The following is a 27,859-nucleotide window of genomic DNA, read 5'->3' as shown; positions in this document are numbered from 1 at the left end:
ATTTGATTGGCTTCCAATAAGATTGACTTCGTCGATAAGCTTACATTGGACGGTAACAAAGGCCACAATTAGGACTAAAATTGAAACAGTTAATTTAGACATAATTAGTTGATTAAGTTGATTCTTGTTTAATTCACGATACTAATTGACTTTCACAATGTTCACTTGTCGATTGACTGATTTACACAAAGTTAATTCCTACTTTTATACCTAATTTAATCCACTATCTTTGAGCGTATATATTGATGATGGGAATCTTAATTGTGATTATAATCAGCACAATTAAGTTTTCCTTTGTACCATTGAACCTTTTTTTTGTGTATCCAATGTCATAAATGTTGATCATTAGATGACAATTAAGAAGTAAATTGTTCAATGATAAATACTGATGTGAGAAGGTATTGTCAGTAATTAACCCTTTACTTTAATTGTTAAATTGTTACTTATCAATTGTGATCATTTAACTTGATTGTGATAAGTTTATGGTTTGAAAGATTGTAAAAAGATTGGCAATATAATCAGTCAACAATTAACTAATGAAACTTGAAGTGGTTTGAAACAATTAATGAAATCAAGGATTTGGTGATCTTTTTTTTTGTTGTAATTGTTTAATTGTTGATCGATAGAAACAAAAATCAATTGCTAAATCAATAATTAGCAGTGATTAGCAACAGCAAAATTAGATGACAATTAAATGAAATTGTGATTACAAGAGGCAAATGTTTAAATTAAACAAAAAAAACAATTAAGTTGATACATTTTGATGAAATTAAACTTTTACATTTTAATTACAATTTGTGTAACCAAATTAATTATATATTTATAATATGATTTAATTAAAATTTGAGTGATTAATACTGAGTTAAATTTAATGATGATAATGATTGCGATGATGGTGATGTCAAAAAAAGTTAATTGTGACAATTAAACAAAAACTCAAACTCAAAGTTAATTCATTTCATTGAATAACTTTGGTGGTTCATGTTAATTGTTGATTTTGATATTGGTAGCTCAGAATAGCTTTTCAATTGAATTAGTTAATTACAATTATGTAAATTGTTTAGCAAGTGAATAAAAAAAATAAGGTTTCAAATTGAAATGAATACAATGTACAATTAATGAATTGATTGTCCAAAGTGATGATGATGATGATGAATCTAATCAGTTGAGTATTAACAAATCAAATGAGACTAATTGTTTGGACGAAAAAAAAGTTAGTTAATTAACGAGAAAAAAAAGTTAATCATCTAAGCTTCACATAGACGATTGAATTTAAGCCTAATCTCAAGGTAAGATGATCCAAGTTCACTTGATGATAATGAGCAAGGCTGTAAGAAAGAAAGAGAGAAAGAAAGATAACTGGATTAGTTAATTGTTCTGAAGGTTTATCATTGTGATGATTTACCGTTTCTGTATTTCGATCCTTGGCTAGAACTCGAAAAACGTAGGTACTTCGAAGATAAAGTCCAATTGGAATTCGGAAACTTGGATTACTTTCGGCAATCGGTAAATGTTCACTCGGCCTATGATAAGTGTGAGGAACTGAGCCCGGCGGGAGTGAAGGGCATGAGGTGGGTCGCTCACTGTACTCACAATTGTCCACTTTGAGTGCGCTGGTCAGACTGAATAGAAAAGTTCGGTAAAAATTGAAATTAGTTCGACATGTTTGTGATGCTGAAAGCATAAAAGATAGTTTTTCTTTTCTTTTCGGCAATTACCTGAATTGTAGCGTCACATATTCGTGTGACATGTACTTCGATATTGGAATTAAATAGGTCAACAGTGGACCTTCCTGTTGGACGCACTGCCAAGTATCACAAAATTCACGACCAATGGTAGCATTTAACTCCAACAATTTAATTGAATCAATCCAATCAGCCGGTGAACCAGGTGAACCCGTTTGATATTTGTCCCTTGGATCTTGTCGGGTAATATGACCTTCCCGGGTTTCCCTTTTCTCTCGGTACTCGGTTGACGTTTTCGAGTATAAAATGCTCGATGGTGGCTGATGAGAGTTGTATGAGACAAATTTATCACTCGAAAATGAATCCACCTTTGCATTAAGATGCTGTTCAATTGGGTCAAGTGTTTTATTAGACAAATTGGCCACTTCAATGGTCGAGTAGTTGAAATTATTGTCAACTGCAAGGTTATTAATATGAGATCCGGTCTCGATTCCAGGAGCGATTATATTGTTCACACTGCTTATACTACTGGATGGACCAAAGTCGCTGGTCAAGTATCGTCCATGATTTGCTCGAGATGAAATCTCCTCGGAAACGTGGTTACTTTCACCGGTCAGTTTGATTGATGAAGTGACTGGACTCTTTGGATTCAGGGGTGTACTTGAAACGATCAGGGTTGAAACTGAGGGAGATAATGTTTCCTCCTTTGAAGGATATCGTTGTGGTTTTGGTGAGGGTGGTGATGTTGTTGTTGATGATGACGATGATGATGATGGTGGTGGGGATGATATGAAAGAGGAAGAAGATGTTTTTTTCTCTTTTTTCGAGTTTTCATCTTCTTCTCTTAGAATGTCTTTCGATTTGGTTTCAGTTTCAATCTCTTTCGGTGATCGGAAGTTGATCTTATCGGAATGAGATGATGTTTCATATGATGAAGATCCTGAGGAATCGCCATCAGCTTCATCTATCACTGGAATATTCAATTCTGCATGTCCATCATTCTCAAGACAACAATGGACATTACAAGAAGACAGAGTGACCATTTCTTGACCTGAACTTGGACAACCAACAATTTGTCCAAGTTCACGAGGTTTCAAAATCGGTATTGATGTTGGTCTAGATGGCTTCAAGTTATCAGTTCTTCCTGTTAATCAAGAAAAGAAATTAATTAAGACCACTGAACTGACCAATGTCCGAAAAATACTTACGTTGAGTATCAATGATTGGTTGAACTTTCTTCTGATCAGAGTTAATCACTGAATGAGAGGGAAGTAAACTAGACTTTGAGAATGAATCAATTGATTGTTTCCTATTGTTATTATTATGATAACTGTTGATTGTAACTGTTGATGGTGATGTTGATGACAGATATGAATATGATGGTTGATGCTGAGATGATGATGATGATGATGAAGATGATTGACTATTATTGTTGTTCAAAATAAATGGATTGTGTTGATATTGATGGTCAACCTTATGATGAGGTTGATTAAGCTGATTGTTATGATGACGAGGATAATCAAGGATGTAAAGTGTTACAATTGAAGCCAAACTAAGAAACAATGAGAAAAAAAATTGAAGAGACAAAATTAGTAAATTACAAATTGGATTAGCTTGAAATTCAACTTAATTGCTTACCAAAAAGCCATGATTAGAACCAATATCATTATGATTGATTGCATGAAACGATTGGTACAAACTTGATTGTCTTCTTGATTGTTACCATTGTTATTATTTGTATGTTTTGAGCATTTACGTCGTTGTTGTTGTTGAAATTGTAATTGTTGAGGTTGATTGTTATCATAGGGATGCGTTAATTTACAAGCAAGTCTTTTATTATTTGGTAAACCACTGTAGCTATTGTATGAAATGAAAGGGTGAAACAATTAGTGAATTGTTGGAATTGAATAGTAAACAATTTACTCACTTGGATATACAGGTAACGGTACTTGCACTTGTCACCGACGAAGTTGACGAGAGGATACTTTTTATACTATCGAATCGATTGATTCGTCGAAGTTTTCGATTCATTCGTTCTAATTCATCAATTCGAGTCTCCAGATTATCGGTGACCTTACAGAGCTCTTTAACCGCTCCGACATTTTCCATGAAGATTCTTTCCTTATTTACTACAAGTAACTTTTCAATCCGTTCACCTGAAGGTAGGATAACATCACCTGTCTCTTTAATGGCATCCGGAAGTATCTTTTGTACCTCTTGAGCGATAATTCCTGTTCCGTTAATATCTTCATCTTTAAGGCCAACTTGTTGAGCAAATTCGGGTGTAAACTGATATCTAACCACTCGAATGTTGGCAACATTTTGTAACTGTTCACGGGTTGAAATCTCTTCGATATTGGTTTTCGCTCGTAGGTCAGAGGGTTGAACTATGTGACCTGTCACCTTAACGTTACCATGTACAACTAAAGGTTCATCGGGTCGATCAGTATTGATACCAACCCTTCCTGCATGATAAATTGACTCTGGACTTTGGCCTTTTTGCCATGAAAGCTCCATGTCATTCTCAAACTGACCTGGATTCGAAGCCTGTATCAAATGTACCGTTAGGTTGATTAGTATATGTAATATTCAGATCAATTTAATGTCCACTTACTCTGACAATTATACGTTCAGATGCATGGCTAACAATTGGATAGGATTGGTCACCAACATGAGCACAAAGACTGACCACCAGGTAAAAATATCTCTGGTCAGGATTGGGTTTACCTTTTTTCCTCATATTATTGGACGTTGTCTCACTGAAATGAAGACGACCCACCGTAGTTTTTGACACTTGATCTGGACATAATTCAATTCTAAACAAGATGAAAATATAAGAAGCACAATGATAAATAACAAGGAAACGATTCCTCAAAATATATAAAAGTGACCATTTGATACTCACAATACTGGATGGAATGGTTTTTTACTTCTATCTGATTGTGATTGTTCAACTTTAATTGTTTGACTTGGAGATTCCACTTTGACCCCATAAAAGTGAAGATAAAAATTGTCCACCTTACGAACCGAGTCCGGAGTCTTTACGAACTGTGGATCACCAATCGGTTGGACATGAACGGTAACCTGGAAATGATTTTTCTTCTGGCAAACAAACGCATCATCGGCATTGCTAAAGTTGAAACCTTTGTCAGCATCCACCCGGTAATTGGGCACAGGCCTGAGAAGAGTAAAAGTGATTCAAAAAAGAAAAAAAAATTTAATCAATGAATCGATTAATCAATTGATTGTTACAACTTACAAATCCTTTAATGAGGCATCACAAAGTGTGTGCCAAGCTGATTGTTGAAATATTTGAAATCTAATACACTGATAGGCTGAATCAAGGTAAACACTTGGTGGCCCCTCAGTGTTGGTATTATAATCAAAGCCATATTCCTCCTCCATGGAAACCATAACGGTACCACCGATACTCCCACGATTACCTGGTTCAGGTGATATTCCGCCTCCGGGCTCTTGTTTAACGTGAACATTATTGGCAACATTTTTAGGAGATTCAGAGTGTCGACGTTTCTTATTTTGACCACCATTTTGTCCCATCGATCCTGTTGACTGTTGATGATGGTCATTTTGTTGCTGCTGCTGTTGACCATTAGTAAGTTGTGCTGATTGACCAGGTATGTCTATTGTTTCAATACAATCTCTTGAACCATTTGTACCTCCGCCTGTTATATTAATAACATCATCGAGATTATTAATTATATTAGATGCTACTATTAGGATATCATTATCATTATCATCATCATCATCATCATTTGTACCTGGATATAATGTGGTCAAATGTGGCTGACCAGTTGATGATAATGGTGATAATCCTGATATAATACTCGGTGATTGTAAATTAATTGGGCCCGTTATCAAGGATTGTCCTAGATGATGATTTAAAATACTTTCATCGGGATGACCTTGTATCTGACCATTGAGACCATGAAGATTATTCAACTGACCACCACTGATTGAACCACTTCGAGGCTGGACATTGAGGTGAGAAAATAAAGATTAATATCAAGATATGGAGAATTAAATTAATTGTAGCAATTTGTTGAAACTTACTGATTGAATATGATTCGGTGGTAATGTTAATCCGTTAATATCGGTATTTGGTAGCAATTTAATTGTATTACTATTATAGTGATTAAAATGTTTATCAATTGAATTTGATTGAATCATTTTACTATTACTATTCTGATGAGAGGATTGGGAATTGTTATTGGTCAGTGTTGACCCAAGGATAACTTGATTAGAATTGTTCATTCTGTTTTCATCATTTGGTGGTGAATAGGGTGGCTCGGAACCCGAATCGGGTGGACTTTCAGGTAAATGATGAGGATGCTTATTGAATGATGTGAAACTTTGATGGTGTTGATGTTGAGGTTGAGGTTGATGATGTTGATGGTGTTGTAATTGTTGGTGTGAATGGTGGGGATGAGGATGAGAATGTGATAGATGATGTTGTTGTTGTTGTTGGTGATGTGATGGTTGCTGTTGCTGCTGTTGTTGCTGTTGATGAAGATGAGGTGGATGTTGTTGTTGTTGTTGTTGTTGATGGTGATGATGCTGAAGGTGCTGATGATTGGCTTGAATTTGTGTCAAATGATGAATCGTTGGACTGACCTCTGTTTCACCGTTGGTCACATTACCATTGTTACTATTGTGACCACTTCCTGGCTGGTCAATCGGTAAATTTGAACCTTGGTTGATTTGTACAGACGATGGACGTAAATTGGGTGAGTTAACACTTCCACCGCCGTTTCCTCCTCCGCTGACCGTAAGTGTGGTCACACTAGAGATTCTAGCGATCGAGGCGATATTACCTTTGGCAACTGAAGACTGAGATGAGGAAACTTGTGACTGCTGAACCGCTTCACCAGGTAATCTGCCACCTCCGGTGATATTATTAGTACCCAAGTTTAAATGACCAGTGGGCAGTTTAAGGTGATTTACTGAATGCGGGGAATCAGGTAACTTGAGATCTCCAGTTACCAGATTATCATTAAAGTAACTGTGTCCATGAGAGAAACTTAATGAGATCATAATTAATGATTTTTTGTTAGAAAAAAAAAGTTTTCAACTTGAAAGTAATTAACTAATTGTGATCTTATTCCAATCACTACAATGATTAAACTCAGAATCAATCGGATGATTAAAAGTAACTCTGATTAGATGGGAGTTAGAGTGAGTGGTCAGTTAACAAAATCCTTTGTTAAATTTCAATCAACTAATTGTTAACAATAGATTAATCATTTAATATGGAAACAATTAGCAATTGAATTAGTGACTCATTTTTAAGAGAAAAATTGTTCTCATTGATATTTGATTTTAATTGTCGTAATTTAATAATAATATCAAGTTTGCTCGTAGTGTTAAATAATCAATCAAATCAATATTAACAGAAAATGATTCAAGTTTTGTCAGCAATTAAATAAATTTCCCATCAAATTAAAGTACAACCATCATAAGATGATTGATCAAATTGTTAATTGTTGAAAATTTTAACTTAATTGTAAGATCATTGACAAGAAAATCTCTAACAATTAACAATCAACTCATTTTTAACCCAAAAGCCAATCAACCTGATCAGTTAAATTGTTACGATGATTAACATTCACATCGAGCAATCAGTTAATCATAAACATCCCGATTGATGCCCTTTTAATTGTGATAATTGAAAGTGAACTTGAAAAATATCAGATTTAAATTGATGAGAAAAGATGAAAAACAATTGCAACAATTAATTAATTTTCTCAATTGTAAAAATTAGTTAATTAATGTAAAATAATATGTGATCCATTGATTAGTTGGTAAATTTATTCAGTAATCAGTGCATGTAAATGTAATGATTAAGTAGCAAAGTTTATCCACCCGTTAACAATTTAGTTAATTGTAACTTGCAAACCAAACCCTTTGATTCAGTTGATTGTCATTATCAAAGTACAACAATTAACACTAAAACTTTCACATCTCTCTTAAATTAACATCAATCCTTAACAATTTAATGATATTTATTATCAACAATCAAAATGAATACTTATTTTATTGTAATAATAACTGTTTTCATCATAACAATTAACTAATTTATACAATAGTTAATTGATAATCAACTGAAAAGTTTGCATAATTATCTTGTATCACAATCAATTCAAATTGTTTCATTTTGTCAACAATCAAAAAAGATATAAAAAGTTTGAAAGATAATTGTAACAATTAATTGATAATCAGATCAATAAATACACTCAAACAATTAAAACAGAATTGATCTTAAAATATTAATTGTTACCAAACCTTTTTTTTGATCATCTAATATTTATTTTAATGTGTTGATTGTTTATTGATAATTTGTAACAATTTATCACTTTGACAATTAAATATTCATGTCATGTTAATTGTTACACTTTCAATATTGATTTACTGATTAATTTTGATTGCGACCGTTTAAATTTTGCCCCTAAATTGATTAATCCCTTTGATTTAGATTTGTAATCAACATGAAAGGTCATTCAAGGTTAAACAATCAAAGAAATCACTATTACAATTAATGAATCATTGATTTCTCTCTATTAGTTAATCGTGATACTTTTACGGTTAAACAATCAGTTAATTTACATGATAATGATGATCAACAATTACAAATAAATGTTAATTATTATCAAGTCAATGAGCTTAATTGTTTACAGAATTTGTAAATTACAAACTCGAATATGATTACAACTTGAATCTATGATGTAATTTTTTTTTCTTCCTCAACAATTATAATCAACACCTAATTACAAAATCAATTAAACAATTAACTGTAGGTAAAAGTATTACAACAACAATTAAATTGGGAAACAAAAAAGTCTCTCAAGACAATTAATTAATCTTTAGGATAATCAATTTGAATATTTATCAGAATATTTTTTTTTTCACTTCTCTGATAATTTTCATCTTCCATTAACTGCCCAGCCCTCAAATGGTCATCATTAGGCTCTTTCTCTTCCTCTTTCTTAATCACAAAGAAAAAAACTTCCTTCTTCATCTTCATCTTCATCTTCATCTCCATCTCCATCCGCATCCTCATCCTCATCATCTTCATCTTCATAAGGTCAAGCCTGTTTAACTTGATTTCCAATTGGATTGTGATGTTCAATGTTTACCATTAGAAAACCAGTTCCCAATAATAATAAGCTCTTTGAACACAATCAACGGTGTTACTTAAATTGTTAATTGTCTAATTGGTATTGTAATTGATTCATAACATCATAAACAATCAAATGAATTAATTAAATCTACTAACGACTAGACGAAGCAAAAATTAATCATCTTGTTGATTAAAAAATTTTCTCGTCTGGAGAAATTGAGTTGATTGTTGAATTAACTTCCTTGATTGTATTATTTAAGGTAAGAACTTGAATTAGTTTGAACAATCAGTACTTTTGATTATTAGAGTTTGTATTCAATGTAGATTATGAAGTAACAATTAAGTTAATTGTAGAAATGGAAATTGATTCAATTTAACTTACATTGATTCATTCGGATCCTCTTCGTCATTTATGTAATCCTCAAGTTGACTGAAGTCCAGAGTCGCGTTATCGATGCCCAAAAAATCAACTCGACCTAATCAATGGAACAATTAAGATTTAAATTGTATTTTAATCAGAATAATAAACTTGATTGTTGAGAATTAAAGTTTACAATGTTTCAACTTTCAGCTGATTTGTATTCATCACAAGAAACTGACCCTTAGTGACCATTATCGATGAGCTTAAATAACTTATATTATTTTGCAAATTGTTTAGATTTGTATTAATTTTTAATCAAATATCAAGTTAATTATTAATCAGTTTTGACTATTTCTAAATCCAGTAACTGCAAGTGACAATTAATGATCAATATTTGGTAATTAAAGATATTTTTCATTCTAATAATATTGAATTTGATGCAATCCAAATGATTAATTAATTGTTTCGATATATTCATTTAATATGTTACTTTGAGTTTTCCAACATAATTAAGCTTAATTGTGACAATTTAATTTATGTATGAATATAGGTGAGTGAGACTCTCAATTCAATAAACTGATATTGATTTAATTGTTGCAATCAAAATTAATTTTTTGATGATGATTCAAATTATTAGATGATCCGAGATGAAACAAAATGATTGAATTGATTAAACTGATTGTTAGTTTGTGTTATTGATTGATTAACAAGATGTAGAGACAACAATTTAAACAACCATGGTTAATAACAGTTTAATTGCAATTAACTTCAATTACATGGTTGGCAATCAAAATTGTGAGTACATAAATAATCAATAATAGCAACAATTTAAATCAATCAAAATTTTCTGATCAATTGAAAAAAAAACAAATTGACATTAAACTTACAATTAGCTAATTGTTGTGAAACTGATAAACCTAATTAACTGCAACAATTAATAGCTAATGAAATGAATCATTAAGGTAACAATAAATGAATGAAATTCTGGCAAAAAAAAATTCATTTTCATCATGAAACTTTGATTCAAATTCTCATGAATTTTTATCTTTGTCAAGTTTTTCTTTTCTTCATTCATTCATCATCATCATTTCATCATCTTCCTCCTACATCCCATCATTATCATCATCGTTAAATATCATGATGATAATCTGATATTATCGATACCGGAAGAGGATTTGAAACTTTTTCTAGTTGAAACTTTAATATCAAACTCAGAGTTCAGGGTTAATACATTCAATGAATTAACTTGATAATAATCATGATGAAAGTTTTCATATTATTATAATAACAATGAAATCTTTTCAATCTCAATTCAGTGTTGACATGATAAGTTTGAATCTTTCACTTTGATGCTAATTGATTAATCATTAAATTGTTTTCTCTGGGATAATTAACTGATTTTCTGTGAGAAAATTTAATCACAATTAATTCACTAGCCATTAAATTACCTCACTTAAAAGGGTAAAATTGTTAATTGTTGACGCATCACAATTAAAAAAACATTTCAACAATTGGGATTGTCATGATAATCCTCATTTAGAAACTTAATTAACTAATTAACTAACTAAATTATCTTTTAGATTGAACTTGATTTCGCTTCCCAAACTAATGTTAATCAAATTATTACTCAATTAGAAAGCTTTTGTTTTCTCTGTGACAATTTAAAGTTAATTGTAACAATTTGTTGATCTTATAACTTTAGGATTAGGAAGAGTCATATTATCAATCAGCTGATTGGTAACAATTAAGATCAAATTGTTTTCTATTAATCAAAAAGTGTTATTTTTACAATAACATTTTCTAATTGATTGATTCCAAATGATTTGATTTTATTGAGCTTGACAATTGAAACAGTAACAATCAACTCAAGCCACAGCCAATTACTTAATTGTGATTACTAATTAACAAAATTAATCATTAATAATATTAATAATCAGTTTGATTGTTGTCAGGACAAAATTAGCAGCAATATAAGTTACACATTGATTAATTTTTTGCCTAATAATAACAATCAAATTTATATGTAAAAGTGAAAACAATTAAAACTAAATTAATGTCAACTAATTAAAGTTAATCAATTAGTTAACTAATTCAAATCACTTGATAATCAAATGGTTGATCAACTTAAAACAATCAAATTTTACAATCAACATTGTTTTTCATGCTTCCAATCAATTTATATGTTTAAATTTTGATAATTATGATTAGGACAAAATTAAATTGTTACCAATGATCAACAATTGAACCAGTTGATAATAATTATTATTACCTCAAGTTGATTATCAACATAAAAAAAAGTATAATCAACAATTAACTTTGAAGAAAAAAAAAATTCACCCCATTCATTAACCTAAACTATTGATTATGTTGATTGTTGACTGTTTGCTAATTGTAATTGATTAAATAATAGATTTCGACTAACTTTAAACTCCAAATAATCAATTGGGTCAAATTTGATTAACTTGTGATGAAAGAAAAAAAAATTCAGGGTCAAAAAGTTATAATACTTTTGATTCGAACTCATTAGAACTTTTTTTCTTTCGAACTTGTTTTTTTCTCCCAAAAAATAAAAGTTAATTTTTCGCCCTGACTCTAATTAACTAATTGAATAGTTACACAAATCTACAATTAAGTATAAAGAAAAAAAAAGTAAATTAATTAATTCAGTTAATCACATTGTGATCACAGAAATAGTTTAATAACCTTTCCAAACTAATGTGTAGCAATTAATCAATTCATTTTGATTGTCATCTAACAATTTATCGACATTCATATCGTTTATTATTAATAGATTTCAAGAAATTCAAGTTAATCCAATTAGTTAATCACAATTAAAATCTTCTCAATATGGAAACATAACTTTTCAAGTTCAAGGTTTAAGTCTATTCTCCGAGTAAAAGTAGTTCAAATAGCCAAACGGGCTAAACATACGAGCTCAAAGGTTACATGAGGTTAACTTTAAATCAGATTAAATTGTTGGAAAACATTGTTAATCAATTGCAATAGTTTGAATCATTACGATAATGATAATAATTTACCTGAAGAAGACATAATTTAATAATAATCACAATCGCTGATACCAATGAGTTGATGATTTATAAATCGTTGAAACAGTTAATTGTTGTCGTTGTTGTTGAACAATTAGTTAATTATTAATCTATTATATCCAAGGTTTGGGTATTAAAATTTCACATATTGTAACAATTTAGCTAATTAAATGAAGTAAAATTTGAAAAAAGTTAATCCTAAGGTTTTAACACACAATCGATATTAATTTTTGATCACAATTTGCAAACAATTTAGATCCCAATCAGTGTTGGGTTAACAAATAGTAGAAACAATAACATCCTTGATTGTTGATGATTAAGGAAACTGTGATTTAAATGAATGGACATTTTTCCATCTCAATTAACTAATCCAATGGGCATTGTTGAGTTAATCTCTGTTAATCTATTAGAGGTTGATTAGAACACAATTAATTGATGAAGAAGCAAATTAATTTTCGACTTTGAACTTGATCTGAAAAAAATGAAACTTTTGTTGATGTTTAATGTTGGATCATTACAATCAAACTGAATATCAGTTTGTTAACAATTTAGACAAACAATCAGTTCGAGGTTGAAGTAAATTAATCAAGGATCTGGTTAATTCAGGGTATTAACATGTTGATGTCAATAAAACAAACAGTAATAATAAACAGTTAGAATGACAATTGAATTGAATCAATGATTTTCACTCTCTTTCTCGTTCGTGATTTAACAAATTAAATGATAATAATAGGAGAGAAACTATTAGTTAATTGTTATGAATGTTGATACTGGTTGATTGTTGATTGTTGACAAAATAATACTGATGATTATTAATTTTTGCGAGCAACGTTAATCAAGGTGTGACTTTTTAAAAAATCGTAATCAAAACAAATTGTTTTCAAACGTTCAAATCAATTGTGTACAAAAAAAGTGATATCATTTCAAATGAGAGAGAGAAGAATGAGAAAGAGAGAGAAAAGGAGAGAGAGAGCTGGAGAGAGTGAGAGAGTGAGAGAGCTCAATATTGATGATAATGATGATGAAGATGAAGATGATATCTAAATCACTCTTCTTACTCTCTCCCTTTCTTTATCATCTTCTTTCTTGTTTTACTTTCTTTTCATCATTTTTTTATCTTCTTCTTTCTTTACTTACCTTTACCTGGGTAGTTCAACATCTTCCTCTTTCAGGAAGGGAAATCTACCTTGAAGGCGGAACAAGAAAGTTTACTAAGAAAGTTGCTAAGATGATGATGATGATGATAGAGGAGATGAAAAGAGACAGAGAAACAGAGAGAGAGAGAGAGTAAGAGAGAGAGAGAGAGAGAGAAAAGTTGTCGACAGGTAAAAAAGACAGGTAAGGTAAGATGAGAATCTCTTTCTTTTTAATATTTTTTTTCCTTCTAAATTCAGTCGTAGGTCATTCACTTCTTAGGTCCACCACTCACACGTCATTCACATTGGTGTGTATTCATTTTTAACGTTAGATGTTACCATTAGTTGGAAAAACTTTTCTTTCACCATTAGAAATTGTTTCAATCAATTTCTCATCTAAAGAAACAAAAAATAAATATTATCTAATTGTCATCTAGTTAATTAGTTAAATAGTTGTTGTTCTTTCTGGTTAATTAGCTTGATATGAAACACCTTTGATAAGCAGTTGACAGTTTGTTTTGATTGTTGTTGATTTTGTGGGTGTAAATGTGAATACGAATTAGCCATTGGTAGCAATTAGTTGATTGCACAGCAAAGTCTACAAGGTTATCAATAGTATAGTTTTTTCAATCAGCATTTTCCAAGTGATTTGCTTAACTATTGCAAAATTGATTTGTTATCAATCAACAATTTGCTGAAAATTGAATATTTACCCTTTAGATGATTACAGTTAATTGTTTGCAACTAAAGATTAACCCTGCAAACAATTAAACTCTTTCCTTTTTTGTTTCTTTCTTATTTTCCTGTTGAGCATTTACTCATTTATGATTTAACGAATATGATTTAAGAGCATTTTCCTCATCCCATTGTTAATTATAATTTCGTGTAATAGCAACAATTTATGTAATCATTTCGTTAGAAGAAGAAGAAGATGAAAAAAGAAAATGATGATGAAAAAATGGAAAGAAAAATATTCTTTTCTATCAGCATCTTCTTCTTACAACTTACCTGTTTACTTTTTTCTTCTGAAGAAAAAAACACAAATCTCTCTCACTTTTCATCCTCATCCCATCTTCCGCAACACCTAGAGAGAGATTGAGAGAGAGAGAGAGAGAGAGAGAGAGAGAGAGAGAGAGAGAGAGAGAGGCCAACATAATAATACACAAGTAAACAAAGTCCGTTAAAAATGTTTGCTGTTGTTGTTACGTCTCTAGGTACATAAGACTTTCAATGAAAGTCCAACATGGTTTCGGTCATTATTCAGACCGGTTTGCGTTTCGGGCTCCATAAAAACATGGTTACCGTCATGGTGACCTTTTCCAGTTAACTTTTCCTCAAGTTCATCGTTATCCCAACTATTTCTCACTGTCTTTTCTCTTTCTATTTTTTTTTCTTCTTTTCCTACTCCATCATCATCATCATCTTGATATTTAAACCCTAAGGATGAGTAGTGGCTCTTTATAAGATGAATTTTTTAACTTTCGATTAAAAAAATTTTCTCTTTCATTCCTTGTTAATGGTCAGTTTTAATACTTTCAATGTTTATCATTATTAATATTTGGCAATTAACTAATTGTTTAAGTTTCTTGTTTCTTTTTTTTTAAATTACCTGATTATCAATTGATGTTTTGTATTGCACAAGATTTTATATAATTGATTGCTAGGATTTTAATAGTTCCTGTTTTGATGTTGTTGTTTTTTTTGTTGTTAATTTGATATTTAATTGTGAACTTGATTGTTGATAAATTGCTGTTTTCCCTTTTCAATGTAACAATTTTCATCATCTAATGGTCAAATTTAATGCTAATTAATTTATATGATAATTAAGGGTTAGATTGTTAATGATGTTACATTTTTTCACCAATGGAAATTTAAATCATTTCCTGATTGTATTTACTAATTGTGATTTAACATGTTGATGTTTACCTGATCAATTTTGTCCTTTTTTTGAGGTTATTAATTGTTGACTTTATAATTGTAACAATTAGTGATTGATTATCTTTATGAGATAATTGTTGATGAGCAATTAGATTTGGATGATCTTTATGCTAAATTAAGTTGATTAGGTTAATTACTTTTGATTAAATGATCTGATAACCTGAAACTTTCAACTATTCAAGTTTAATTGTTTCAATTGTAATCAATTAATTTACAAAATATATATTTACTTTTAATAGGCTGATTAAGGAGAAATACTGAAAAAAACATTAAAAACAATCAAAATCAGAGTTAATTGTGACCTTTAATTGTGTGATCAGAAAAAAGGGTTAATTTAAATTTGTCAAAATTAACCTACAACAATCAATTTAATTACAATTAGATAAATGATCAACTAAATTGTAAACATTCAGAAAGAGTTTGCAAAAAAAAATAGAAACAAAAACAAACATTAAATTAAGTTAATTGTAATTTAATAATCATAACAATCAAAACAAGAAAAAAACAACAAGCGATTGACATTGAATCTTTGAATTTAATTTTGTCAACAATCAAGTTAAATTGTTACTAATAACAATCAACTGAAAATATATATTAGGTTATCAACATTATTTTTGATTATTATCGATACTTGTTTTAATCACAATTAGTTAATTTTATTACCATTAGTGTAACACAATTGACCTGAAAAATATATTAGGATTCAAATTAATATTAACCTTTAATTTTGAAGCTTTTTTTGTTAAATTATGTTCACAATTAACAATCAAAATTGTTGGTTAAAAACTTTGATTAGTTAATCAAACTTTAAATCAACTCAAACAACTCCTATTGATTGAGTTTCTTGATTTATTTAAATTTAAATTGTCATATTAATATTATCAGCACGTTGGTAAATCTAATTGTTAATCATCCCAATTAGGTGCAACTTTTTTGTTACTTAATTGTCACTGATCAAGTTAATTGTTGGTATTAATCATTCACTAAATGATGGGATTGTTACTTTACTAATTCACTCTCACTCTTTAATCATTTACTTGTCTACAATTTTATATATATATAGTTAAGGTTAGATTTACGATTAGTTGATTAAGTTGATTAGTTAAATGGATCAATGATCTTGAAAATGATAACTTAACAACAATTAAAGATGAGAATTAAATTGTTACGATTGTAAACACATACGAGAAAGGGAAAGGTAAAAATGTCTTACAATCGTTAATTGTGAATTAAAAATCATTTCATGTTCATTAACACTTGAAGAAATCATTGTTTGACTCTATTATTAAATTTAGTTAATCGTTAATTGTCTCCACACCTTAATTGTTGACAATTTAGCTCATTTATATTTCTTTGCTACATCTTTCATTTTGTTCAATACTTCAAGTTGAATTAAATCAATATGAAGAAAAAGGTTTCAAGTTTATCATTGTTTCAATACTAATAACGACTGACTACTTAATTGTATTCATAGAATCAACAATTTGATAACAATTAAAATTCTGAATCTCAATTTTTGATCATTTCAATTGTTTCATTTACTTTTCTAAAGGCAGCGCCATCTTTTGGTTGGAAATTAAACTATTTTTTGTTTTCTTTTTTAGGAAAATTGTTCTTTCTGATTTGATTTTTTTTTCTCGAGTTTTTATTAATTGTACATTGGCGATTATTATTATTGATGGAACATTCGATCAGTTGGATGTTATTAGGGGACTTTTGAGGCCACAATTCCCTCTTCGCCCACTGCTGACATGACGGTGACAATAAGTTCGACATTTTGTTTAAATTTTTCTCTAATTGTTTCACCAAGTTTACTTTCAGGTAGTCGAATGTCCTTCCGGGTGTTACCATGTTCATCGTTTAAAGTGCTAAAACCATCATTGTCAATTCCAATCAGCTGATATTCGGTACGTGAGATTATTGGAACTTCAATATTACGAGAAGGTAAACATAGATCATCGTACTTTTTACCAGTAAACATATCATGTCCGACGATTTTGACCTGAATGTTGTCAAGTAACAAAAGGAAATAAAAAAATGAGAAAATCTTTACCTGAAGAAAATTTCATCATTAGAATAAGAATTATTTATTACCTTTGCTTGACCATGTCTACCAGCCTTGGAATTACTCATTTCCATTATTTTACAGGGTCGATCTCTGATCATCACATAGCCGTTGGTACGAAGAGATGAACATTGTACCGAATAAGTGTCCAAATCACCGAAAGTCGAATCAAAATGTACACAAAATATTAAGAAAATTACGATTAGAAAACTTTTCATTTCTATTGGAAATGTTTTTTTTATGTACAAAGAAAACAATCTATGTGGTCACTTGAGAGAGGGAAAGAGAGATGAAGATAAAGATGAAGACGAAGACGAAAAAGAGAAAAAACTTTTTTTACTTTATTTCTCCATCATCTCTATCATATTTGGTCAACTTTTTCTTTTACTAGTTGACCTTCATTCCTTGTTTAATGTTAATCTTAATCTCTATCTGGTTGTGACCAGTTTCTTAATCTTGGACACCATTCAAACTTTACGGTGACCATTTTTGCTAACCTCTTAATGGTGAATCCACTTAATTTATCTAAGTTAAATCAATCAGCCTGATTAACTATTAATATAACAGTCACAATTAACTTTGATTCATTTGCTTCGTTCTGTTTTTTGCTATCACATCGTTATCTTTTATCCAGCTCATTCATTAGTTTAACTTCCCCTTATTATTGACAATGATACTAAATAAGGTAATGTTTGAAATACAGCCATCGACTTTGAGTTTGCAACCACTTTTAATTTACTCGCGACGATAATGATAATCAATGAGAGATTAAGTTAATCCAAAGATATGATAATAATCAATGTCCTCTCATTCATCTGGTGTTATCTTTTACAATGGTCATCTGATTAGATTTATCTTTGACTGATTATCAGTAATTGCGCGAGTAAATTAAAAGTGGTTGCAAACTCAAAGTCGATGGCTGTATAAGGAGGATGGTCGCCGAATGTTAGTTTTGAGTTAAGAGTTGAAACTTTGTGTATTTGTAGTGCCACGAATATGAAGTCCAAATATATTTATTTTTTTCTGATCTGATGAGTAGTTTTCGAGAAAATCAAGTTCGAAGTTAGAACTTCAGGTCGCTTTTTCTCCGCAGCGATAAGTTTTCAGATCATAAATTTTATGCTCCTTATATTCTATGGACAACTTTTCATACCCTTACAGAAAATTCTTTTCTATCAAACTCTTCTTACAACTTACTTGTTTACTTTTTTCTTCTGAAGAAAAAAACATTAATCTCTCTCACTTTTCATCCTCATCCCATCTTTCGCAACACCAAGAGAGAGAGAGAGAGCAGTGTGTGAATATCATGATGATAATTAGTTGGAAAGTGGAATTTGAATCTCTCTAAGCAGTGGAAAAGTGAGAGAGAAGATCAGATTAAAGTTGCTCTTCTTATGATGATGTTAATGAAAATTCTGAATCAGAAAATTCATATTATTAATATTAATACATTTAAGAATCTACGCAAAATTGATGGACTTTCTCTCTCTCTCTTTCTCTTGGTGTTGCGAAAGATTGAATGAGGATGAAAATAAAAAGTTAAGAAAAGGGGAAGGGACAAAGTGGGTTTGGGCCAGAGGCGGAGGCTTTGCCCCTGCTAATATGTTGACCTTTTTTACGGGTATAAATATAAATGATCTTGTCGATTTCGTTTATTTGATAAAATTTTTTTTCTGTGAGTTATATCGCCATGGCGTCAATACCTTACAACTTATTAGTTATCTCTGGTATATCTGGACGATATCCTGAGGCTCAATCTTTGGAACAATTTTGGTTCAACCTATTGAACGGTGTTGATGGTGGAACTATCGACAATAGAAGATGGCCAACTAGTGAGTAAATGAATTTGATTCTCGAAACATTTGATTATATCAAGAAACTTGTATTTGTGTCTCCTCTTTTTCCAGCACTACCAAATATACCTAAAAGGTTAGCCAAAGTTCCGAATATTGGCCTTTTTGATGCAGAATTTTTCAAAATACCAACAGAATCTGTATCAACCATTTTTCCAGCAGTTCGCGTTATGCATGAGGTTATATACGAAATGTTCATTGATGCTGGTAAGTTTACAATCGTAAAATATCTCGAGAAAAGTTATTTATTCGTTTTTGAATCAAATGGAAGGTTTCACCCACGATAGTTGGCGTGGTACAAACACAGGTCTTTTTTCTGGTGTTAGTGCGAGTCATAGACCACAATTTGATGGAGTTCCTTCTGGGCTGAATAGTCCTGAAAGCGTCAATTGGTTACATTATGTGTTTGATCTGAAAGGTCCAGTCATCAGCGTGGACACTGCATGTGCTGCCGCTGCTTCAGCTTTCGATGTCGCAACGAGAAGCATATTGATTGGTGATTGCGATCAAGCGATTGTTCTTGCTCATAATCATTGTTTTGTTCCATTCGTCTCTCATTGTTTCAAATCATTTGGAATGATCGGTATTGATGGTAAGTCCAAATGTTTAGATGCTAATGCTAATGGTTATCTCAGATCTGAAAGTATTGTGGCGATTTTAATTCAACGTAAATCTGATGCCAAGAGAGTTTACGGTTCTTTAATAAATATCGCTGTGAATAATGATGGATTCACCAAAGAAGGAATTACTTTTCCACGACTTGAAGGTCAGATAGATGTTCTTAGACGATTATTTAAAGATGTGCATTTAGATCCAGTGGATATCGACTATGTTGAAGCGCATGTAACGGGAACTGCAGCTGGAGATCCAATTGAATGTAAAGCATTGATGGAAACAATGAGACCCGATTCAGATAAACCTCTTCTTGTTGGTTGTCTCAAATCAAATATTGGTCATTCTGAAGGTTCTTCCGTCTTAAATGCGATCTCAAAAGTCGTTAAAATTTTCCAAACTGGAGTAATTCCTGCTAATTTACATTTCAACGAACCAAATCCAAATATCGATGGGCTAATCAAAGGTGTTATTAGACCCATTCTTGAAAATACAAGATTCGATGGAGATCATATTATGGTGAATGCATTCGGATTCGGTGGTGTTAACACTACCTTCATTTTGCAAGCAAATTCTCAAAGAATCGTAAAAACTGACCTAATTTTAAGTTCCAATAAAATACCACGTTTAGTCAATTTTTCCAATCGAACTTACGAAGGCTTGGAAACTATCGTCAATTTTATTGAGGAGCAAAAAGGATCATTAACAAAATACACGTTGGCACTTTTGGATAACATGAGTAAGATCAAACCATCAACAGGGTTTGATCATCGTGGATATTTACTGTTGGATGATGAACAAACAATCATTCATCAAACATTAAAACAAAATGTATCAACTGATGAAGTGTTTCCTTGGTTGATATTCACTCCAATGTTTAATGTCTCATCACAATCATTTGCTCAACTGTTGGAAGTTCCTCTAATTTATTCAAGAATAAGATCAATGCAAACTGATCGCTTGAGTTCATTAGGAATTGATGTTATCAAGATTATCGAATCGAATCAACAGGATTTAATTTCCTTCTTAATTTCGTCAATTGCGATCCAAATTGCTCTTTGTGATCTACTAACTAAACATTTGGAAATTAAACCCAAAGGTATTATTGGTCATTCGATTGGTTCAATTGCTGCTTCTTATGCCGTTGGATGTATAACTGATGAAGATGCTCTGTTAATCGGTTATCATATTGGTGTCGCTTGTAAACAATTTAAAGGAAAAGGAGCAATGGCTTATGTTAATTTACCATGGAGACAAATTGAAGAGATGAATTTTGGTTGTATCGAATTAGCTTCACATGAGTCGGAAGATTGGACGTTGATCACTGGTACTGAAGATGCGATTAAAAAATTCATCTCAAAAATGGAACCTAGTATCAAGACAAATCTTATTGATACTAAAGGGATTCCTTTTAACTCATCTTTGCTTAATGAAGTATCAAAACCACTTGAACTTGAAATCAACAAATTTCTCAGACCATTGAAAACAAATTCCGGATTAAAGACTAATCTTTGTGAAAACTTTATCAATTCTGATCAAGAGCATATCATTGATGGACATTTTTTCGTTTCCTGTATCACAGAATCATTTAATTTCAATGAAATGCTAGAAAAGATTGATTCTAACTCTGTGTTACTAGAGATTGGTTTAAATGTTGAGACGAGACAATCATCAATCTTCTTAATTAGTGATCGAGAGATGTTGAAAAAATTAGCAACTATAACCAATCGACTTTGCATCTTTACAAAATGATTGGTCAGATTTATCTTCATGGTCTTAATCCAATGGTTACAAATCTTTATGATCAAATTGAATATCCAGTCCCAAGAGAAACTCAACCATTGGTCATCTGATTAAATGGAAGCATGAAAAGGAATGGTTTGATACTAAATATCACAAGTATTTTAAGCAAGAAACTGAACTTATCAAAATAATTGATCTTCACGACCCTTCCTGGTCATTTCTTACTGGTCATCAGATAGATGGAAGGATTTTGTTTCCAGCAACAGGTTATCTTTATAACGCTTGGCAAATGATCTGTAGAGCTCTAAATCTCGAACCTAACGAAAATCCAGTTGAATTTTATCAAGTTCAAATTCTTCGAGCAACACAATTCACATCAACTGCAAGTCAAATGAAATTTGTCACGAAAGTTAACGAAGATCTTGAAACTTTCCTCATCTACGTTAATGAGAGTAAAAATGTCTGTATAACTGGAAAATATCGACTTGTTGATAAACCGACAGTAAACTTGCTATCTGTTGATTTTAAGAATATCAAAGAAAAAGAGATTATACTTCAAAAGAAGGATATTTACAAGGAACTTAGAATTCGTGGTTATGACTATTCAGGATCATTCCAAGGTGTAGAAGAAGCTTCTTCTAATGGAAGGTGGGGTATGGTCAAAGACACTGGACATTGGATTAGCTTTTCTGATGCTTGTTTACAGGTCTCGTTATTGGCTTCGAAGTCCCGTAAGCTGATTGTTCCTGTTTACATTGATTATGTTTACATGTTTCCACCAGAAACATTAAGTGCCTTTAGCGATGAAACTGTCAGATCAGTTTCTGATTCTACTATAAAACTTAGTGTTTATTTCAATCAAGAAACGAGAACGGGATTCACGAGCGGTTTTATTCTTAAAGGATTAGAAGGCGAAGAAATCAGAAGAAAGATCAACACAGTGAACCACCAAATACGAAACCATAATCTAATCCCATTCAATTCGTATCATAAGCTTAGCAATGAAAAAGCAATGAGACAACAAGAGTATAGTTTTCAATGCTCGAAATTAATTGAAAATATCGAGAGATTGAAATCAAGAAAGCTTGATCAAATAGATTTTAATGATCTTAAGCCAGAGATCAATGAAAACAATAGTTCTGACAAAGTTTTAAGACAAATTTTAGAGTTGGAGATACAACAATGCAAAAGTCTAATCGATAGTGTAGATTTCGACTCGAATTTAGATGCTGTTCTCAACCAATATCAAGATGCTCTGTACCGAGATTTTTTCTTTTATGAACCAGAAAAATTTTTACTTGAACAAATTCTGAGTATTGCAAGATACAATTTAATCAAGAAAAAAATCTACATTGCATTTTGTAATTTCAGTCAAAAGCTATTTGAAAACGATGTTGAAAATATTTTCAATGATTATGGATTCACAACGATGAATCATTTTATAAAGAGTGATTCTGATTCTAATGTGATCAATATTCAGAATGGAAACACCGAAAATGGCTCAGAATCAAAGTTATACGATTTTATCTTTATTCGTGACAAGTCAACTCTTCTCATGTACAAAGATACCGAACCTGAAGTAAAATGCAATCAATACGATCCATTGTTGAAGAATCTATTTGATTCACTAAAAGAAGGTGGATTTTGTCAAATTATGACGAGAACTAAATTAAGACCAGTCGAACAAGAATGGCAACAATTGATTGGAAATAATCAACAGATCAACTTTGATTTATCAACACTTAAAAGTAACGCAACCGATGCTGGATTCACTTGGATTTGTCACAAGGAGATGGTCGATGAAGGATATTGTTCAGTTCTACTGAGACGTCCATTCGCACCTAATCCAGATCAACAGGTAACATTTATCAGAGTGAAACTTGATAATAATTATGATTGGATTGATAAGATAAAAGAATTGTCGAAAGATAAGAATCATAAAATCTGGTTAACTGGAGGTGGTTATGATAACGGGATAGTTGGACTCATCATGTGTCTGGTTAAAGATCCACATGGTTATAATTTGAGATGTTATTATGATCCGAAAAAAGATGATAATGAAGAGATAATTGTTCCTGATGAAGTAATGGAAAGAGATTTGATAGTAAATGAAGTTGATGAAAGTGGAGAGATTGGATTGTATAAAAGTGAACTTGCCAATCTTGATGATTTACAAATAGAAACAATGTCATGTTATGCTGATATTAAAACCAAAGGTGATCTTTCAAGTTTGCGATGGTTTCAATCACATCATAGTAATTGGACTCATATTCCTAAGGAGAAGCTCATCGAAGATCATGAAAAGATAACAATCTATTTTGGGTCTTTGAATTTCAAAGATGTTCTAATTGTCACAGGAAGAATTAATTTACAATTTAATATGGACAACGACGGGTTACAAGCTGGTCCACTAATTGGAACTGAGTTTTCTGGAATAGATTCATTAGGTAATCGAATCATGGGGATGTGTGCAGCTGGAGGAATCGGAACATCTCTTTGCGTTGAAACTTATTTAACAAAGATTCCAGTTCCAGAAAATTGGACATTAGCCGAAGCTGCAACAGTTCCTGTTGTCTATCTAACAGCTTATTATGGTTTAATTTCTCGAGGAAATTTACAATCTGGTGAAAGTGTTTTAATTCATGCAGGTTCAGGAGGAGTTGGTCAAGCAGCTATTTCGATCTGTCTATCAAAAGGTTGTCAAGTATTTACTACAGTTGGAACACAAGAGAAACGGGATTTCATTAAGAAACGTTTCCCTTCAATCGATGATGATCATATTGGTGATTCTCGATCAACATCATTTGAAGATATGATTATGAAGATGACCGATGGTCGAGGAGTTGATTTGGTTTTAAATTCACTTTCTGATGATAAATTAAAAGCTTCGATCAGATGCTTATCAGATTTCGGTCGCTTCATCGAAATTGGTAAATATGATATGATCCAAAACACGAAAATGGGTAAGTCTGGGCTAAATTAGCCCGGCTAATACTTTGTTTTTCATATTTGTGTATTAATAAATTTATCCAAATAGATTCACAATTCATAGATTTCAACAAAACGTTTCATGCTTGTTGCTTGGCATTTCTGCAAGATGATGTGTTCATCAAGATGATTCCTGGTCGGATACAAGTTTGGAATGGTCTTATTGAGATGTTAAAAGAAGGAATCAAATCAGGCGAAGTTGTACCTCTATCGACAACGATATTCCAAATGAATCAGCTGGAAGAGTCGTTTAGGTTTATGGCAACAGGGAAACATATTGGTAAAGTTTTGATTCAAATGAGAAATGAAAATGAAGATCCAAACAAAGCTGAACTTTATCGTTCAATTGGTCAAACATTTTTCGATCTTGAAAAAAGCTACATAATAACTGGTGGACTTGGAGGATTAGGACTCGAACTTGCCTATTGGATGGTATCAAGAGGAGCGACTAATCTAGTTCTAACCTCACGTTCTGGAATCAAGACAAAATACCAAGAGTATATTTTAGAAAGAATGAGAAACAATAGTTACTCTCGAGTGAATATTATTATCTCTAATGAAGATTGTTCAACTTCAGAATCAGCTGAGAGATTAATTAATCAAGCACAAGAATTGGGCCAAATCGGTGGAGTATTTCATCTTTCTATAGTTCTAAGAGATGGACTTTTCGAAAATCAAACAGCTGAAACATTTGATGAAGCTGTCAAACCAAAAGCTATCGCTTGTCGTTATTTGGACCAATTAACTCGCTCTCTGCCCTACAATATTGATTATTTCGTATGCTTTTCTTCAATAGCTGTTGAGCTCAAGTATTGCACAGACCAATTATTGTTTCGGTAATGCAGCGATGGAAAATATTTGTAGGAAAAGAAGATTAGATGGACTACATGGTTTGGCTATTCGATGGGGAACAGTTGGTGATGTTGGGATATTTACAGAGATGAATGTGCGATCTAACGAGACGTTGAGCTCTCTTGAACCAATTCGTTTGAATTTAGTATTGGATTCATTTGACAAAACTTTAATGTCATCCGATGATAGTTCACTTTTCACCATAGTTTCATTTTCTGATAAAAAAAGTGCATCATCAATAGGAAATAGAAACTCATTAAAACAGAGAATCTTTCATATCCTTAGTGTTAAAGATGCAACTAAAGTTGATCCACAATCAACTTTATCTGAGCTTGGTATTGATTCATTGATGGCAGTTGAAATTAAACAAGCTCTCGATACTGATTACGATTATTCAATGACAACCAATGAAATTCGAGAACTGAAAGTTGGTGAATTAGATGAACTCGAAAATAAATTGAAAAAATCAGAGAAGAAAAAAGTCAACTCCACTCATTCATTACCAATATACAGAAATATTTTCCATGTTCATACGCAATTATTTATCCCATTGAATAGAAGTGAATTTGGATTACCATACTTTTACTTCCCAGGTCAATCGGGTCAATTTGCTGTCGTTATTCCAGTATTTGAATCATTCTCAAAACCAGTGATTGGCATCAGTTGGACCAAAGACTGTCAGAATCTCGAATCAATGGATGAAGTTATTAACTTTTATGTGGACTCACTTATAACCAAATATCCAAATGAGAAGACATTTAATCTTATTGGTTTCTGCTTTGGTGGAGTGATAGCCTTCAAAGTGGCCATTAGCTTACAAAAGAAATTGGGCCAAGATTCTGTTAAAACTCTCATCATTATGGATTCATCCCCCGAAATTGTAAACAGCAAAACGAGAAATGTTTATGAAGAATATGCAGGAAAAGATGAAAGCACAATATTTATATGCTTTATATTTGATTATTTCTCACAGTATATGAGAAGTGATGAAAAGAACGAAGTGAGAACAAAACTGTTAGAGTTCGAAACGAAACAAGAAAAATTAGAATATGCAACTGCAACTATCAACAGGATTGGATCATTTGAATATGATGTTAACCAAATAAGTGATGCTATTGATCTTTTTGTAGATAAGCCGAAAAAAGCTGCCGCTGTAAAAGTGGACGAAAATTTCAACGGTGAAATTGTTTTAATTCGAGGAACAGATTTGCATGAGTTTAATGCAGATTTCAATCATTTGGAAGATTATGGATTATCTAAAGTAAGTTTATTAATTTATTAATGGTGGATAATCATAATAATGAAATTCGATTCGAAAACTTTTCTTAACAGTATACAAATGGAGCTGTCACTGTTTTCAAATTACCTGGACAACACGATAACATGATTATAGAGAATTCGAAAGAAATCACTGAGATTCTTGAAGCGTTGGCAATGAAAGCATCTACTGGATAAATGAACTGTACTGAATAAAAACTGAAAAATAAATTTTCAAATTTTATTCATCATGAAAAAAGTTCTGATTCTCGATTGGAAAAGATAACTATTCAATATCTATTATTGTGGGTCTTTGAATTTCAGTGATATTCTCGTCGCAACTGGACGAGTTCCTCTTCGTTTATATCCTCTTCATGATAGTGTTCATTACATGCCATCAATTGGTATTGAGTTTTCGGGTATCAATTCTTCTGGTGAACGAGTTATGGGTATTTGTAATTCTAGTGGATTAGCAACTTCATCAATAATCCAATCAAATTCATCTCGTATCCTTGTTCCTGAAAATTGGACATTAGCCGAAGCTGAAAACGTTCCTGTTGTTCCTGATATTTTGACAATGAATGTACAATTTTAATACAATGTAATTTTTGAAATCCAAACTAACCTCTAAACTGAATGATAAACTATTATCCATTTGAGATAATTAAAAAATTGATTTTTCTCATGAACTCTGAATTAATGTCTAAATAAAAGCTGATCATTGAATAAAACATAACATTAAACATAAGTTCACCCTGTAAATGATTTCATAATCAGTGGTCTAATGGTCAAACTAATGACCAAACAATTATCATTAACCCTGCAAAAAGATGATAATTGTAATACACTTGATGAACACCTACATGATGATAATGACATTGAAATGATGAGAAGAATGTTGATTAATATAATGAATGACCTTGAAAAGATGATACGTCATGAATAAATCTTGGATAATTAAAGGTTTGAATTTAAATCTGATCAGAATTCAATGAGCTAACATGAGACAACAATCATCATGATAAAACTAATTCGAGTATCTTTTAAACTCTAATAGAAATTCAATAGACTCATTATTTTAGATCCAAATAAGTTAATTGTTGAAAATTTTTCTAAATTCAGAAATGATCAACCGATAATCGCCATGTTCCTTAAACATAAAATATCTATTTTATTCTGCTTGATTT

The 27,859-nt window shown here is 31.4% G+C and overlaps 5 protein-coding genes across 5 annotated transcripts; 3 read left to right on the top strand and 2 right to left on the bottom strand.

The window, feature by feature from the left end:
* Window positions 1–622: 622 nt before the first annotated feature.
* On the bottom strand, window positions 623–13,405 carry LOC128390221 (uncharacterized). Its single transcript, XM_053349905.1, has 13 exons — window positions 12,220–13,405; window positions 9,203–9,296; window positions 5,757–6,723; window positions 5,465–5,675; window positions 4,945–5,368; window positions 4,591–4,863; window positions 4,300–4,501; window positions 3,613–4,232; window positions 3,324–3,542; window positions 2,894–3,237; window positions 1,719–2,829; window positions 1,406–1,622; window positions 623–1,328 (listed from the first exon to the last, which is right to left on the bottom strand). Exons 1-13 carry the CDS (start codon window positions 12,230–12,232, stop codon window positions 1,248–1,250), a joined length of 4,776 nt encoding a protein of 1,591 aa, XP_053205880.1. The 5' UTR covers window positions 12,233–13,405; the 3' UTR covers window positions 623–1,247.
* Window positions 13,406–16,403: 2,998 nt separating this feature from the next.
* Window positions 16,404–17,810, bottom strand: LOC128390169 (eukaryotic translation initiation factor 5A-1-like). Its single transcript, XM_053349849.1, has 2 exons — window positions 17,397–17,810; window positions 16,404–17,304 (listed from the first exon to the last, which is right to left on the bottom strand). Exons 1-2 carry the CDS (start codon window positions 17,583–17,585, stop codon window positions 17,008–17,010), a joined length of 486 nt encoding a protein of 161 aa, XP_053205824.1. The 5' UTR covers window positions 17,586–17,810; the 3' UTR covers window positions 16,404–17,007.
* A 1,201-nt stretch (window positions 17,811–19,011) lies between these two features.
* Window positions 19,012–22,088, top strand: LOC128390200 (fatty acid synthase-like). The gene is made up of 3 exons (XM_053349877.1): window positions 19,012–19,199; window positions 19,275–19,427; window positions 19,492–22,088. Exons 1-3 carry the CDS (start codon window positions 19,058–19,060, stop codon window positions 21,582–21,584), a joined length of 2,388 nt encoding a protein of 795 aa, XP_053205852.1. The 5' UTR covers window positions 19,012–19,057; the 3' UTR covers window positions 21,585–22,088.
* Window positions 21,865–25,403, top strand: LOC128390173 (fatty acid synthase-like). Its single transcript, XM_053349852.1, has 2 exons — window positions 21,865–24,538; window positions 24,613–25,403. Exons 1-2 carry the CDS (start codon window positions 21,865–21,867, stop codon window positions 25,401–25,403), a joined length of 3,465 nt encoding a protein of 1,154 aa, XP_053205827.1.
* Window positions 25,404–25,411: 8 nt separating this feature from the next.
* Window positions 25,412–27,408, top strand: LOC128390199 (fatty acid synthase-like). The gene is made up of 2 exons (XM_053349876.1): window positions 25,412–26,676; window positions 26,748–27,408. Exons 1-2 carry the CDS (start codon window positions 25,504–25,506, stop codon window positions 26,868–26,870), a joined length of 1,296 nt encoding a protein of 431 aa, XP_053205851.1. The 5' UTR covers window positions 25,412–25,503; the 3' UTR covers window positions 26,871–27,408.
* The last annotated feature ends 451 nt before the right edge of the window (window positions 27,409–27,859 follow it).

The sequence above is a fragment of the Panonychus citri genome, unplaced genomic scaffold (genome assembly GCF_014898815.1).
Source record: "Panonychus citri isolate SS breed McGregor unplaced genomic scaffold, ASM1489881v1 Contig00116, whole genome shotgun sequence".
Classification (NCBI taxonomy): domain Eukaryota; kingdom Metazoa; phylum Arthropoda; class Arachnida; order Trombidiformes; family Tetranychidae; genus Panonychus; species Panonychus citri.
This window is presented reverse-complemented; position numbering and strand designations above follow the sequence as displayed.

Excerpts from the sequence above, each read along its gene's own strand:
- LOC128390221 (XM_053349905.1), bottom strand. Across the intron at positions 6,724-9,202 it reads GAGGATCCGAATGAATCAAT|TTTCTCTCATGGACACAGTT; the intron begins GTAAGTTAAATT and ends GATCTCATTAAG. Across the intron at positions 4,233-4,299 it reads CTGAACGTATAATTGTCAGA|GCTTCGAATCCAGGTCAGTT; the intron begins GTAAGTGGACAT and ends CATTTGATACAG.
- LOC128390173 (XM_053349852.1), top strand. The coding sequence starts at position 21,865 with ATGATCTGTAGAGCTCTAAATCTCGAACCTAACGAAAATCCAGTTGAA. Across the intron at positions 24,539-24,612 it reads GATCCAAAACACGAAAATGG|ATTCACAATTCATAGATTTC; the intron begins GTAAGTCTGGGC and ends TTATCCAAATAG.
- LOC128390200 (XM_053349877.1), top strand. The coding sequence starts at position 19,058 with ATGGCGTCAATACCTTACAACTTATTAGTTATCTCTGGTATATCTGGA. Across the intron at positions 19,200-19,274 it reads CAATAGAAGATGGCCAACTA|CACTACCAAATATACCTAAA; the intron begins GTGAGTAAATGA and ends CTCTTTTTCCAG. Across the intron at positions 19,428-19,491 it reads CGAAATGTTCATTGATGCTG|GTTTCACCCACGATAGTTGG; the intron begins GTAAGTTTACAA and ends ATCAAATGGAAG.
- LOC128390199 (XM_053349876.1), top strand. The coding sequence starts at position 25,504 with ATGAATGTGCGATCTAACGAGACGTTGAGCTCTCTTGAACCAATTCGT. Across the intron at positions 26,677-26,747 it reads AAGATTATGGATTATCTAAA|TATACAAATGGAGCTGTCAC; the intron begins GTAAGTTTATTA and ends TTTTCTTAACAG.
- LOC128390169 (XM_053349849.1), bottom strand. The coding sequence starts at position 17,585 with ATGAAAAGTTTTCTAATCGTAATTTTCTTAATATTTTGTGTACATTTT. Across the intron at positions 17,305-17,396 it reads GTAGACATGGTCAAGCAAAG|GTCAAAATCGTCGGACATGA; the intron begins GTAATAAATAAT and ends GACAACATTCAG.